General features: G+C 39.4%; 2 protein-coding genes across 3 annotated transcripts; both read left to right on the top strand.

Moving 5' to 3' along the window:
* The first annotated feature begins 1,677 nt into the window (after window positions 1-1,677).
* LOC114464466 (uncharacterized) lies at window positions 1,678-7,894 on the top strand. Its single transcript, XM_028448696.1, has 4 exons — window positions 1,678-1,794; window positions 3,643-3,723; window positions 4,469-4,633; window positions 6,905-7,894. Exons 1-4 carry the CDS (start codon window positions 1,714-1,716, stop codon window positions 7,862-7,864), a joined length of 1,287 nt encoding a protein of 428 aa, XP_028304497.1. The 5' UTR covers window positions 1,678-1,713; the 3' UTR covers window positions 7,865-7,894.
* A 50-nt stretch (window positions 7,895-7,944) lies between these two features.
* On the top strand, window positions 7,945-14,328 carry LOC114464458 (peroxisome proliferator-activated receptor gamma coactivator-related protein 1-like). 2 transcript variants are annotated; one of them, XM_028448685.1, is made up of 8 exons: window positions 7,945-8,292; window positions 9,342-9,395; window positions 9,484-10,207; window positions 10,282-10,485; window positions 11,578-11,635; window positions 11,710-11,831; window positions 11,908-12,060; window positions 13,491-14,328. In XM_028448685.1, exons 1-7 carry the CDS (start codon window positions 7,980-7,982, stop codon window positions 12,038-12,040), a joined length of 1,608 nt encoding a protein of 535 aa, XP_028304486.1. In that variant the 5' UTR covers window positions 7,945-7,979; the 3' UTR covers window positions 12,041-12,060; window positions 13,491-14,328. The 2 variants fall into 2 exon arrangements, with proteins under 2 accessions (XP_028304486.1, XP_028304476.1); XM_028448675.1 differs by having other exon boundaries at window positions 9,339-9,395.
* The last annotated feature ends 886 nt before the right edge of the window (window positions 14,329-15,214 follow it).

Here is a 15,214-nt window from a genome sequence, read left to right as displayed (position 1 = left end):
GCTACTTCTGTGATATGCAGAAATGCAATAGTACAAAAGACCAAACAAGAATAAAAGCATGGTACGAGTGTCGTACAGTTTATAGTTTATTGCATGAGGCGAATTGACAAAAGAACTGCTCATCAGATGAGTTCGTATTCTATTATGGGTCAAGTCCATTAACATAATTGAAAACAAGTGTCTGGGTCTGTTTGTGCACACCCTCAGAACCCTGAAGCTTCTCCCAGAGCAGCAGCAGCAGCTCAGTCTTATGATGTCCTGCAGAATACTGCGTGCACTCATTAGACAGCGGATGCTGGAGAGGTCCTTCAGGGATGGGAGAGGCCAGGCCAACCACAAACAGATGCAATATAACAGCACACTCTCTATGGAGCAGCAGTAAAAGACAGTCAGCAGCTTCCACCTCAAATCAAACCACAAATCGAAAAAAAAATTCTGCTCAAATTTTGGCTGCTTTTTAATGTATTCTGGATGAATTCTAACATCTGGGCTGTTGCATGACAACATGAAAGATTTCAGGCCACATGTAAGAATGTGAGGTAATGATTGTAGAGATTTCATGTTCTTGTTTCTTTTCAAAGTAATCTAGATTCCTCCCCACGGTCAAAAAAACATGACTCTTCCCCACCCCTTCCATTGTCCTACCCTGACTCCCTCTCCCCCACCCCTCACTAAGACATAAATAACACTGCCCTCTCTTTTTATATTCTCTTTTTAATAAAGTTTCCCTTAATCTTCCTTAGGAGCTATGATGGTCACAGTTGTGCAATATCTGTTTCAACCCCTAGTTTAATGTGGCTGTTGCCACTGGACTGACATGAATTTAAAAATCTTGCATGAACATGATATATTGGTGTTAAAGAGTCAGACTTTAAATCCTACAAACGTTTTTGTGTATATATCTTGGGGGTTTTTTTTTATTATGCAGTTTTTATTTTATTTATCTGCTGTGCAGTGTGCAAGTTTCCCCTCGTGGGACGAATAAAGTTATCTTATATTATCTTAAAAACCCCTATAAGAAATAGTGAGTTTAACTGCGATGTAACATTGTTCAGTGTTGACAGCACTCAATTCACTATATCAGACATTAGCAACTGGAAGCCTGGGGGAGTGGGGGCTTAAAATAATAAATAAGTAGAGAAAGAATAAAGGACTGCATAAATAGACAAAATGACAACGTTACTCCAAAAACTAATACTACGACTTCAGAAATCCACATAAATAATTTAAAAATATACAAAACAAAATAACAAAAAGTACTAATAACACGCAAAAAAAAAAACAAAATACCAACAAAAACAGAGATTGGGAGAATATTTTAAAAATTGACGACACAAATATATAAAATTATTTCAAAAGCACACAAAATTGACTGCAAAAACAGTCACTGTCACGATCTGACTTCAGATCAGTGGTTTTATGCCGAAATAAATAAATAAATAAAAACATTAAGTGGTTTTGTGCCGCTAACCACGTGTCCTGTGAGAGTGATGTTGCCAGGTCTGTTGCTTTTCCGTCAATTAGGCTATGTCTAATTCTGTTTTGTATGCACAAATATATTGATGCAAGTAATCAACGAGCTTATTTAAACTGTCTAACCACTTTCTGTGCTGGTATGTTGATATTTATGCTGTTTTAAAGCGCGAAATGTTCCACCGTGTTTGGCAACACTGACTCCGGCCCACACGCGGCTCGCAGCGTGGAGCAGCAAAGATGGCGACGCGGTGGAGCGGCTCTCTCATGGACTTAAATGCCGGGAATAGAGGCTTTGTGGACATCGACAGGCCGGAGCAGGTACCGCTTTTTCACTTTGTCGCTGCATACGTCCATTTGTGCGGATTTTTGTGGCGCGCGCGGGGCCCAATGCACCGGTGCCGTGAAGCCACGCGGCCCGGTGGCGACACGTGGCGGAGCAGCAGGAAGTGAGCCACGAGGTGACCAGGGCTTTGGGATCCATAGGGTGATCCCACTCGGAAACACACAATCGCACTGTGGAGGTCACGTGCTTTTGATAAGGTTTGCGTGACGATTCGCGGTGGAGAACATGCGGTCCCTTGTCACGTGTCCTGATGGGCCCCCATCACTCATATTAGAGCCTGATAAGGTCACACTATGGATCAGTCACCGATCCGACCGGTGGAGATGGTCATTAGCGGGCTCGTGCTCCTCATTCAGCCCCATTGGACTTTTTAATGTGTCCTCGTGAACATTTTAATCCCCTCATTAATATCCACACATTAGTCATTCGTGTTACTTTTTAAAGCCACAGGTTTTATTTATGAGGATTTCCTTCAAACCATCCCCCAACCTCATTCATGGCACTGCTACTTTCTGGTTAGGGCCAGGGGTGGACTGGGACAAATTCAGACTCAGCCCTGGTATTTTCTGTCCAGGCCAGTCCACTACATCATCAGCGACACCATGATAAATATGTTATTAAGTCAGTGATTCTCAACATGTGACTCTTTATGTTTTCATTTCAATTAGTATTCCCCCAGAAAACCTTAAAAAGGGGAAACTTTTTTACCAATATTCTTTGACCATTTTTTGCATTTCCTTTGTCCTTTGTCCCATTGGTGCTCTTTTCAAAAAGTTCTGACAGTTTGTTTTTTTTTAGACTTTAATTTCCTTTTTCCAATATATATCGCTTTTTCTGCTGTTTGGTTCTTTTTTTGCAAGTTATTTTTGAAACTTTCCATTCTTTAAGCTTTTTTGGTCACTTTTCATCACAATATGCTACCTTTTGCCTAACAAATACCACTTGTTTCATTTTTTCCCTACATTTTGCCTCTTTTTGTTCCACATTTTTGCCCTTTTATACATCGCAATAACAATAATTACAAATTTCACCTTTACACGTACAAAATAGTATGAAATACAATTTCTTTCTTATTCATTTTTTTAATTGTGAAAAGAAGTAAATGATGACAAACTGTCATTAAAGTACAAATATCAAAGACGTGGTATGTTTATCAAACTGTTAAATGACAGTTTACCTTTTGCTTCTACAACAGATTCTGATTCTGATAAATTCTTTATATATATATGTATATATATAAAGTAACCACATTCATCTATAAATGTGCACAGTATGTTTTATAAAAAATGAAATGCAATCAACTTCCAAGCTAAAATGCATAGATGAGTGAGGTAGTTTAATTAACAAGATCAATGTGGTTTACGTGCTATGTACACTATATGTTTGCGTAGTTAAATTTTTTATTTTTTTTCATTAAAAACATGATTTAAAGAAAATAGATGTGGACATTTTTTTCTTAATCGATACAATAATCGAGCTGTGAAATATGGCGATATATTGCAGAACACGTTTTTTTTTAACACCCTTAGTTTTCAGTGTGTCGAATTTAGGATCTCTAGTTTTATATAATGACCACTAATGTTCGTATAAGTAGTTTTTTCTGAACCTGTAATATGCAAACGCTCATTAGGGACTGTGTTGCAAATAGTTTTAGAAATTATAATCCCAACAGACACAGAGGATGTCAAGTAGTGTCATTGTGATGTTTGTTGTGCTCGTGGTTTTGACAGTTAAAGCAGTTTTTCTTGTTGGTTCAGTGTCACACTTTCTGTCCTCAGGCCTTGTTTTTACATTAGTTGAACTTTAACTGTTAATATCTGCAGGTAATGGAAGGTGATGGCGAAGGCGTGGGCATTGACCACTCCATCCTGGCCCTTTTTGAAGACTCCACAGTTGAATCTGAGGTCAGTGTTCACTTTTTAATCGATTAATCAATCAATTAAATCTCAGTTTTGCAGTCTCTATGCTTCTTAATCTTATTACATTACAGATTTGCAGGACACAGAAATTATTTTTTTAATGCACAAAACAAATAATAACATGCAACAATTAAACAAAATAATTTCACATGAGCTTTTAAATAAATATTACTGAATTAACATAAACATTAAACAACAACTTAAATGTGAATGTGATAATGTGCAATGCTTGTAGCTATGTTTTAACACTAATAATCAGGTAGGAGATACAAAAGGTACAAAATAATTCAATAACAAATACAGCTTCCTTTAAACATTAAGCAAAAAAAAAATAGTAATAATAATTAATGATTTTCAACTGTTTAATCAAAGGTAACGCAGTGAAATTAATGTTTTTATGTTAAATCTTTATTGTTTTTCTTATATCTTAAATGTTTATATGCAATTAAATTGTAGAATAAGTAGATGCATTGTTGTTTTTCACACACAAAAACAACAAAGAGCAGTGTTACTCAAACTTTTTCAGACCAAAGACCACATGACCAATTAAAGAAAATCCCCGTATCAGTTTGCTACTCCAGCAGTGTATTTAAAATTAACATAAAATGTTGTTATTTAAATAATTTAAAATGTATAACCATGTAAACGATACAAAGTCACACAGCATTGTCTCAATGAACGTGTGCATGTGCTGAGGTTTTCATTCACATTGCAGCTCATGTGCTTTCAGGGGAAGAACGGAGCAGATGAAGACGGCGCTGCGCTGCTGTCCGCTCTCACAGAGATGTTAGACAATGTGGCTGAAGAAGACGACAAGACTCTGTCCCCGTTCGACACCCTGCCAGACACCAAACTCATCAGCATCACTGATTGTAGAGATGAGTCGTTGGTGAAGGTAAAAATTAGTCAAATATGACCTTAAAAGTTCATTATGTCTGTGGTTTGCTGTGGTTAACCATCAAACCTCAATGGCCCAGTTTTTCAAAAGATAAAATTCACCTGGATTTGGTCCCTTTTTTTTTCGCTATTTATTATCACGTAATCCATCTTACTTTTGAGCCAGTTTTTCAAAGCATCATCGGATTGGATCAATCTCATCCAGATAGAAACTTTTCAGGATGACCAAATCTGGATAACTAGTAGGTGTGAGTATTGGCAAGGATGTTGCAATACGATATTATCATGATATATTGTGATATTCTACCCAGTTAATATCAAAATTAAACGTAGAGATGAAAAATGAAGTTGCTGTATATGTTCATCAGAAGGTATTGATCATTCAGTAGACAAATTCAGTCAAAACTATTTGCTTCAAAACACCCTGTTTATTATTAGTGTTAAACACTGCCGTCATAAAATAAAGTGCAACAAGTTCCTTTTCTCTGAAACTACTGCGTAGCAGTCTCAAAGTAACCATGACAACATAATGATGGCATTGTAACAATAATTTCTCCTATTGTGTCAGTTTAAACACTGATCTGAACAGTGCCTGTGCAGTGTGTCCAGCAGTAGAAAACACACGTCCATGAAAATGTGAAAAATACTGATTAAATATCAGAAAGAAAGAAAGAAAAAGAAAAAAAATTTGTGGTTAATATTGACAGCTGTTTGGGGGATTATTTTATGAGGTCAAAGTATTTCTACTCTGCTGTACGCCTATAGTATAGGCCCTATACTGTTATAGCCTCTCTAATCCCTGTAGTCTGACGGATGAACAAATCAGATTAGAGCCTTGTGAATAAATTAGATATCTTGTATTCTATACTGCATGATTCAAATATAGTATTATTTGATACACTTTTAAAGTTTTATTACATTTTGGGCCTGAAATCCACGCTGAATCCACCCTTCTGATGGGATCAGTTTAATCCAGATTATAATATTATTTTTTTTTAATCAAAGTGATCCCAATCCTACTAAAAAGTTCTGAAAAACCCAAACTAAAGGTTTGATCCAGATCAGAACCAAGACCCATAACTGTCTCTTTTTTTTTAAAATTTTTTTTTAATGAAGGGTTCAAGGGCATTTTACACATTAGCAGTCATGTTTACACACATTAGAAAAGAACCACAGTAACATAACTTATTTAAAACACTTTTCTCTCAGTACAGTAGTCCCTCGTTTATCGCGGGGGTTACGTTCTAATAATTACCTGCAATAGGCGAAATCCGCGAAGTAGTCAGCTTTATTTTTACTAATATTATACATGTTTTAAGGCTGTAAAACCCCTCACCACACACTTTATACACTTTTCTCAGACATAAATTAACATTTCTCTCTTGTTTAAACACTCTCAAAGTTCAAACCTTATAGATTTTAAAACAAAAACCTGTTTTCAAACATACAGCGCTTCAGAGTCACACTACTAGTGGTCAGACATTGATGCTGAAAGCATTCAGAGTCTTTGTTGATGATGACGTCAGGCCGTCAACAAGGACACCGTTCTGTTCACCCATTCAACCATGGAGTAGAAGCTGTGTGTGTGACCACCCGGAGCTGTATAACATGGCCTTTATAACCAGGACCAGACTAGGAAGGATTTGGTGTGGAGGAGAATCAGCGAGGAGGTGGTAGTAGCAGGTAAAAGTTCTCTCTATAGCACTGAGCTAGCATAGCATTAGCCGCTAATCACACCGTATGTTTTCACTGGTGGTTTATGTTTATGAGAGGAGAAAAAGGAGCGCATCTCCTCGCTTCAGCAGGCAGTGAAACTCATTGAGTTGGATGTGTCGCTGGTGGGTGAACGCAGCATTAGCCAATCAGGACGCAGAACACAATGCGCTTTCATACACTGTAAAAAAAAAAAAAAAAAGCATCCTAAATTGCGCTGTAAAAAAAATCTGCGAAACAGAGGCCGCGAAAGGTGAATCGCTTTATAGTGAGGGAGTACTTTATACCCTTTTCTCTTGTTTTTTCAAGTTTGAGTCTTTTACTTTAATAACTATTTACAACCATGACCAAGGAGTGTGTACACATGTAATACAGAAATAGATACAGAGACAATTCAGCACAAATCTTTTTCCAATTTATATCCAAATAATCTTGCATCCAATCTGACCACAGCTGGTAAAACCTTTCTGTTTATAATCAGAGGGAGAATGCGATTCTTTTTTGGTGATATAAATGTCATTAACGACGTTCTCCTGACTGTCTCTTTTTCTTGTAGGAACTGTCCCATGCTCACAGACTTCGACCAAGACATAAACCACCAAATGCAACCCTGACACCCGGTAGAGACTCAGAAAAAGAGCAGCGCTGTAGATCAGATAAAAAAGCTCAGAAGCTTGGAGGCAAACATAGGAAGTGTGAGGCCAAAGTTGAAGTGTTTTCCTCCTCGTCTCTGGTCGGTCTTGTGAGGCTCATGCACTCTTACTGTGTGAAGCTGCACGTGGAGGACAGTGATGAACAGAAAACGGGTCCAACGCTGTTCTCACAGGAAGAGGTGTGGAGGTACGAAAGACCCAGCGAGGAGTGCGAAGAGGAGATCAACGTGGTGTCTGACGACGAGGCGCCGACGGAACGGACGTGTGACAGACAGCAGCTGAAGAGCGTGCTGCTGAAGGGGAACGTATCCAAAGAGAAGAAAAGGGTTAGCTTTGGTCCTGTTCAGGTGACGTCGTACCAGGAATCTGAGGAAAATTATCCAAATGAGAAAAATGACTTGAGTGAAACTGATCTGGAGCCTCTGACAATTTTCTCAGCAAAATGTGTAAACATGACAGAAGTTCATCCAACAAAAGGTGGAACGAAGGTGAAATCCCTCAGTCTACAGCAGTATAGACAGCTGAGGCAGAGGACACGCCCCCTGGTGGTGGAGAAACAGGGAAACTACACCACAAAGTGGCCTTCAGTGCCAGTGCCCCCAAAAGAGCTCCCTCCCATCTTGTGTTTACAAGGACAGGAATCAAACACAAACTCACACAAAGTGAACTATCACTCATCATATCATGGATCAAAACGATCCAAGTCACTCAAATCAGTCATTAGTCCAGTTAAAGACATCAATCCAAAGCTCTCTGTGCGGGACGGCAAGAGGGGGCCAGTCCTGCTGTGTAGTGACCCCCCCAAACCCCGTCCTCCTCCCACTTACCCAGTCACTACTACCATCATCATCATCCCAGTCTAGGCTACCATCCGTCTTCCTGCAGGAGCCTCAGAGCGAGTGCTCGGCTGAACCTCTGCCTCCTCCACACACATGTACCTCACATGCAAACCGCTCACCCCACAATTGTAACCAAAGCATGGCCGCAGCACCTCAGGAAGTACAGACTAGTCTTACTGACACAGACACACACAGCGGGACCACCTCTGGGTCTCCAGTTCACACACAATCTGCTGCAGAGCCTCACCAACGCAACAGTAACCCAAAGACTCCCTCGTCACCTCATCCAGGATCACCAAAGACCAGTTTGTTCTCAGCACTGCTCAGTCAGCCTCCTGCTCTTCCTCCTACAGCTTCACACACATCCATGTCAGAAGAGCCGCTTTCTCCTCCTGATGAACCATCGCCTCCTGGTAACAGCTGTAAACAAGACAGACCAGCAACTGATTCAGGTAACTGAAGACACCTGGTTTAAAAACGTGTTCCATTATGTTATTATTTATTTGTGTATTTGACAGGGACAATGTACATTCATCAACATTACAGTAAATGTTCCAGAGTTAGACTAATGGCTATTTTACATCTGTTTTCCTGGACATCTTTTAAAAGTCCCCCTAAAAACTAAATCTATCCACATTACAATAAAAAGTGTCACACTGAAACAGCATAAAAACATTAATAAAACTTTATTATTCACCTTACTAAAAAAATCAGTTTCATTAAATGGTTCAATACATATTTTAAATATAAAGTAAAATGCAAGATAACTCATGACTATCAGGGCTGATGATTGCAGTTCTGATTTCTCAAAAGCCATTTTCTTAACTGGGTTTTAAATGAATTATATATGGGAGTTGTTCAAAGTGTAAAACCCATTTGACTTGTTTACATGTCATGACTAGGATGGTTCCTTAGAATTATATATCATTTTAAAGTTGAAGGTACTGTGGAGGATGTTATTTTGGCTTCAAATTCCAGGTAGATCATCAAGACCATTGGTCCTCCTAATTGTCAATCATTCCGGTGATATGTTTACGTAAGGCTGTCGTACGTGCTCGTCCATAGCTAGTTTTTGCTTGCTAAATCCTCCAATCAGCACTTTTCAAGACACTTCATATAGTCCTAAAAATTGGAATCAGGTTTTTTTATTAGACTAAAGCATTTTGGAAAAATAAACAAATACAAAAATCCATGAATAAAAATATTCCTTATTTTTAAAAAAAAAAAAAAAACATGAAAAGGAGGTTTTTGTATTTCGTACTGAACAAATCCTTTTTTTTCTTTTTTTTCTTTCTTTTCTTTTAAAGAATCCAATAAAACTTCCCTCCTTGTGGAGTAGGTTTGTGTTTGATTGAAGGACTGATGTCCAATGTTTTAGAAAACATGTTCCTTTCCAAGCTCTGATCACAGGAAGCTTGAATTTGATCTGCATTGGAATATAAATTGGGTTTATTAGCAACAGGAGACAGAATATTGCTCTAAATCCTGTTTCTCCCAGCAGGCATTGAAGCGTGTGATTTGACCAGCCTGTTGGAGCAGTTTGAGGAGACACAAGGTGAGCTCCCAGGTCTCTGCAGGCTCCAGGTTGATGGATGCATTTCATTCTGTCCTATTTGACCTGTTTTATATTGGTCCTCCTACAGCTAAAGAGGCCAGAGTCTGTATCCAGCCCAAGCCTGTTCTCTGTGGTTCAGCTTTCAACCAAGTTCAAGACGCAAGCTCAGAGACAAAGTCCACATCACCATCCTTTATAAAACCACCCGAATCTTTGGAAACACCAGAAACTTCGAGGACACAAATTACACCTCAGCAGGATCCAGATCTGCAGTCTTTGGGAGATGAAGTTGTTCCTGAGCCACTCTGCACTGAAACCATCCAGAGCTCTCAGCAGGATCCGCCTAGACGGACTCCGCCCCCACCCAAAGCCATTCAGATCATTCATCCACGTCCTCTACCTTCCAAAAGGACTCACATGAGCTCGACAGAGTCTCCAGTTGCTCGACTCCCACCTCACGTGTTTTCATATGTGTCCTTTGAGCACGATTACTGTGAGCCTGTGGGTCATCCCCCAACCCCCCAGCAGAACAGTTCCAAAGACCCCCGTCATCTCGCAGCCCCCCAGCAGAACAGGTCCAAAGACCCCCGTCATCCAGAGCAAACCAACAGAGCAGGATCTGAGGCATCCACAGAGGAAGCTCTACAGACGCCTCCATGCTCGCTCCCCACTCCTCCCCCCAGCCCCCCTGTCAGAGGGAGGAGGAAAAGGAGATACCGGAGTAGATCTTCACGCTCTGACTCCAGCTCATGTTCCTCATCGTCGTCCTCCTCCTCCTGCAGCTCTGCTTGCCGCTCTCCAAAACGACCCAGGTATTCTTCTGTTTCTAAACTCTTCAGGTTTCCCCTCATGTGCATCTTTAAACATCTGTGTGTCGCTCTAACAGGTTGCACCGCCAGAGTTCGCAGAGCAGCTCTTGTTCGTCATCGCCTTCATCGATAGATTCGCCCCCGCGGCGCAACAGGCTGTCTTACTCCAAGTCCAGGAGCAGTCGGTCAATATCCAGGTCATGGTCCCAGTCCAGGTCGCCATCAAGATCACCATCACCTTCTCAGTACGCATGTCGGAGGCGGTGGAGAGATGTTTGCAGGTCAGTTAAACCTGGAGCACCAAATCTATCAAGTCTTCCACACCATCGGAATCTCAGATAAAAGTGTGATGGAATAACTTTTACATTTAACTGTATTTGTACTTATTTTTGTTTTTCTTAGCATCTAAAAACCAATGTATTTATTTATTTATTTCAACTAGGACTGGGCAATATGGACCAAAATTCATATCTTGATATTTTTTCTCAAAATGTAGATATACGATATAACCCTCGACATTTTTACCTCAATAAAGTTTTACCAGAAAGACAAATTTGGGTTAAATTTGCTGATGAAAAATGCCACACAGACACATTTATTAACAAAGAGCTGCACAATATGAGCTGCTTTTGGCTTTTTCTCCTATAAGGGGCAGCACGTGTGAGTGAGTTCTGTAGTGACTTGTTTAGATGAAGGTCTGAGTTAGAACGCATTGAGTGATCATCTAACTGAGCTTCATGTGTTCTGAGAAGTAGAGGAAAAAACAACTCCTAAAACCAGTAATGTAATACAAAATAAGATATAAAATAAAAAAAATATGTTGATATAGGTGATGTTTTTTGTATCGCCAAAATAGAAAACTCCATCTATTTTTGTTGTCAAATTGTTTATTTTTGTAGTAGTTTTGTGTTTTTGGAGTAACTTTTGTGTTTTTCTAGCCCTTTTCTGTATTTTTGTTGTCCATGTGTGTATTATTTGTGTACCTTAGGTTTTTTTTTAGTAAGATATGTATTTTTTGTTGTGTGCCACATTTGGCTTGTTTTCCCCTAAGGACAGCACGTGTGAGTGAGTTCTGTCGTTGTGGTTTGTTTAGGACGCACTCATTGATCATCTAACTGTTCTTTTATGCTGTAGTGAAAGAAGCGACTCCTAAAACAAGTATTTATTTTAAAATCAGCTATAAAATAAAAATATATTCATATGTATGATATTGTAATTTTCTGTATTGCCAAAATAGAAAATTATGTATGTCTTTAATGTTGATATATTGCCCGAGCCTAATTTGAACTTTGAAATCGGAGGTAAAATATAAAGAAGTAATTTATGCATCTTCGTGGGTTGTGTAATCTGAATAATGTTTGTTGCTCACCCAGAGAGTCTCGGAGGATCAGGAGGGAGCATGAAATCAGGATGCAGAAACTCCGAGCCATAGTGAGTGAGCAACGTCAGCCGCTGAAAAAGTTTTTTCTTAGTGCTCAGAGTTCACCTTCAACTTTTGTGCACAGGACGAGCGCAGAGTGGTGTACGTCGGCCGCATCCGGACGACGATGACGCACGAGGAGCTGCGAGACCGCTTTGCTCAGTTCGGAAACGTCGAGTGTGTCTCGCTTCACTTCAGAGACAGAGGGTAAGACGCCTCTCAAGTTTCACTAAAATGTCAGTGTTTGGATGAGTTTTCAATCATCCTTTTTTGAATCCTGCAGTGGACCACTACGGCTTTGTCACCTTCTACAACATGGAAGATGCTTTTTGCTGCCATCGATAATGGCAGTAAGCTACGGAAGCCCGACGAGTTGCCATTCGACATCTGCTTTGGGGAAGAAGACAGTTTTGTAACTCCAACTATGCTGATCTTGGTAAGATTTCACATGTCAAACTCAAGGCCTGGGGGCCACATTTGTACGTTATGTATGCTTTCTAGTGCAATACATACTCACACTTCCGCATGTGCACCTGTGTGTTATGGGCATTGTGCAATATTCTAGCCAACATAGCACTTAATAATCAGGGAAAGTAGGGTAGTGTGCAGTGTAATATACTCATGTTCCTGTACAATAATCTGGCAATGTGCAACATAATGAGGACCTGAGCCTCCAGACAGCTAGCACCATGCACTTTAGCATTACGGCACTTTAATTAGCACTCTAGCACTTTACAATCAACAATGTATAATTGTCATCATCCCAAAATTTGTAACAAACTCTGGTTTTTGATAGTTTATTAGTCCATTCCTTTGGTACTACCTGATATAGATTCACAGAAAATCAAACAGTACCACATTTCGGGACCTAAATGCACCCTTGTGACTGTGAGGGAGTGGAAGAGTTGAAGAATTTCCATGCAGGACTTGAACATAACATTGCCCGCACATTATCGTCATGGCTCTGCTTTTTAAAATGCGATGCAGACCGAGCACTTTCAGGTATAAATGTGAGCTAAACCATTTAATTCAGTCCCTGAACAGCAGCTGTGTCGACTACAAGAGAGCTGGAGATGAAGCTGTGGAGGCAGACCACACTGGAACTACGTGAAGCCTCCATCAGCATTAGCATTAGAAGCAAACACATATTTTCTGACTGTGGCATCGCAAATCCCGCTATTGCTTATAGTCCATATTCATAGGTGCACAGCGGGTTTTGCGATGCCACACAGAGTGCACAGAGGTGGGGCGCATACACGCACACACACGCACGCTTCTATGTTCACCACTGCCATGAAACTCATAGAAAGAAGCCTCCGCTATGAAAGCGAAAATAAACGGGAGCGCTCCTCCCTCGGACTCTCCATTTTAACATGCTCAGGCTGAATAAACAAAACAGTCGCGCACACACTAACAGCAGACGCTACCCCTGCTTTCAGAGCCAGTAGACTGGGGAAGAAGTTTTTGCCGTTTACTCATAGGTTTTTACCTTTGTGCACAAATGCGAGTGAAATAAAGCTGTGTCACGTAGAGCAAATAACTCTTCGGTGTAAATGAGATGATAAAACAATGCAATGGGAGCGTCTACAGAAAGTTTCATCATGACAATGATGTCATTGATCGGATCGGCGAAAGAACACATTACAGCCGATCTCATTAATTGCATAAAATGCAAAATATATCAGACATAGCCGATCAGATCGGTATAAAGCCTAGTTTTTATCATGTAATGTAAAGCTGATAGACTGTTAGCATAGCCGGCTAGCAGCTATAAAAAAAATCATATGACGTTGACCATTAATCGAGGTTCACGCCATTATGTCCATCGTTTATGTCCTTTATCTGAATTTGTTCCTCTTTCCACAGATGCCAACAGAGACACAGATCAGTCTCCTTCAAAGAGCACGTTGGACGACCTGGACTTTGATTCGTTGCTGAAACAGGCTCAGAGAGGATTGAAAAGGTAGCAGTGGGACGTCAGCATCCACTCAAGATGGGCTGAAGATGGTTTTGGTTTTTTTCTCAATTAGCAGACTTATGTTTTTCTTTTAAACACGGTTTACATGCAGTTTGATTTGTGTATTAAATGTATTAAGCCATATTAGCATTTTTCATTTGACATGTCTGAATATTTAGCACTTCCATTTTGTATTCCAAGCACTGATGATTGAAAGTTGAAAATAGCCACTTTTGCATAATAAACTTTTTTTTTTCTGTTAAGCCTTCTTTTAATCATTCTGTTCATGTTTTCTCATGCAGTGGTGTTTTAAAGTAGTCATGGGTAACTGAGCAAGTACAGAGGATCATCTGTGCATGTTAGCATCAGCGTTGTAGCGTTGTAAGTACAGCACCTCATTACAGACCTGATAGTACCATTGATTGACATGGAGAGGCATGTCTGTGTGTGCTAGAGGGAATAATCTATACCTGAAATAGGTCCATTTAAGGACCCACTTATTAGGCAAGGCAAATTTATTTGAATAGAGCATTTCATACACATTGTAATTCAATGTGCTTTACATGATCTAAAAAGTGCAACAGAAAATATTCTACATCTTGAAAATCTCTGAAGGGGCCACATACTGTATACTAGGGGCGTTGGGGAAAAAAAAAATAAGATATATCGCGATATTACGTGAGGTGATTCTCGGAGCGATTAAAAAAAAAATTTATTGATTGATTTGTTTTTTTTTAAGCTTTATTTAACCAGGAAAGTATTTTCCACTGCAGGAGACATTGTAACTACACAAAGAAGTGCACTGAAACCTGGGCATGTTGACCAGCTTGTGTTTTTTCAATAAAATCTAAAAATAAAGTACTAATTTTCTGCATTTATTTGTTGTTCTAGGCATAAATACCTCAGTTAAGTTGCACTAAAGTCAAAGGTTTAAAAGCCACAGGCAGATTGTATGTTATTCTTTTATTTTAAGTTGTTAACATGGCATGTTAAAGCCAACGTGTTGAGTGTAAAATATGCCAATAAAATATATTTCATACATAATGTTCTCATGAAGGTGTACACGTTTTCAGATTAGTTGTTTCTTAAGTCATATATATTAAAAAAAAATAATCGTACCTACTGTACACCTTAATTTAATCTGAGCTGGATCCAAACTGGTCTGAGCATTTCATCATTTAAAATGCAAGTTTCAAATTGTTCATTGTTGTTTTTTTTTTTTTATTGAACTAATTGTTCATTGTTACTTATTTTAAAGAGGAACAGTTTATCCTCCCTAGTGGAGACTTCCTGCTGTGCCATCTCTCTCTCTGAGATTAGGATGGCGGAGTCGCTCAGGTTCAGTTCTAACCAGTGGGCTTTGTTGAAAGCAATGTTTAATAGCACCATGACAACCTATGGAGTGCTTTATTTATTTATTTATTTTAAAAGAAGGCAGAAATAAAACAGCAGGTATACGTACACCAGTTAATCAGAGTGAAGCTATACATTAAGAACATGAACAACTATACAGTACTTGAAAATGAATGACAACACTATATTCTGGTACAAGCGTCTTTACGCTGATGTTTCCTGTACATGGTATCGGCCTAAACTATATAATATTATACTAAATGTGTATGGGGTTGAACAT

Source organism: Gouania willdenowi, chromosome 1 (assembly GCF_900634775.1).
Source record: "Gouania willdenowi chromosome 1, fGouWil2.1, whole genome shotgun sequence".
NCBI lineage: Eukaryota > Metazoa > Chordata > Actinopteri > Blenniiformes > Gobiesocidae > Gouania > Gouania willdenowi.
This window is presented reverse-complemented; position numbering and strand designations above follow the sequence as displayed.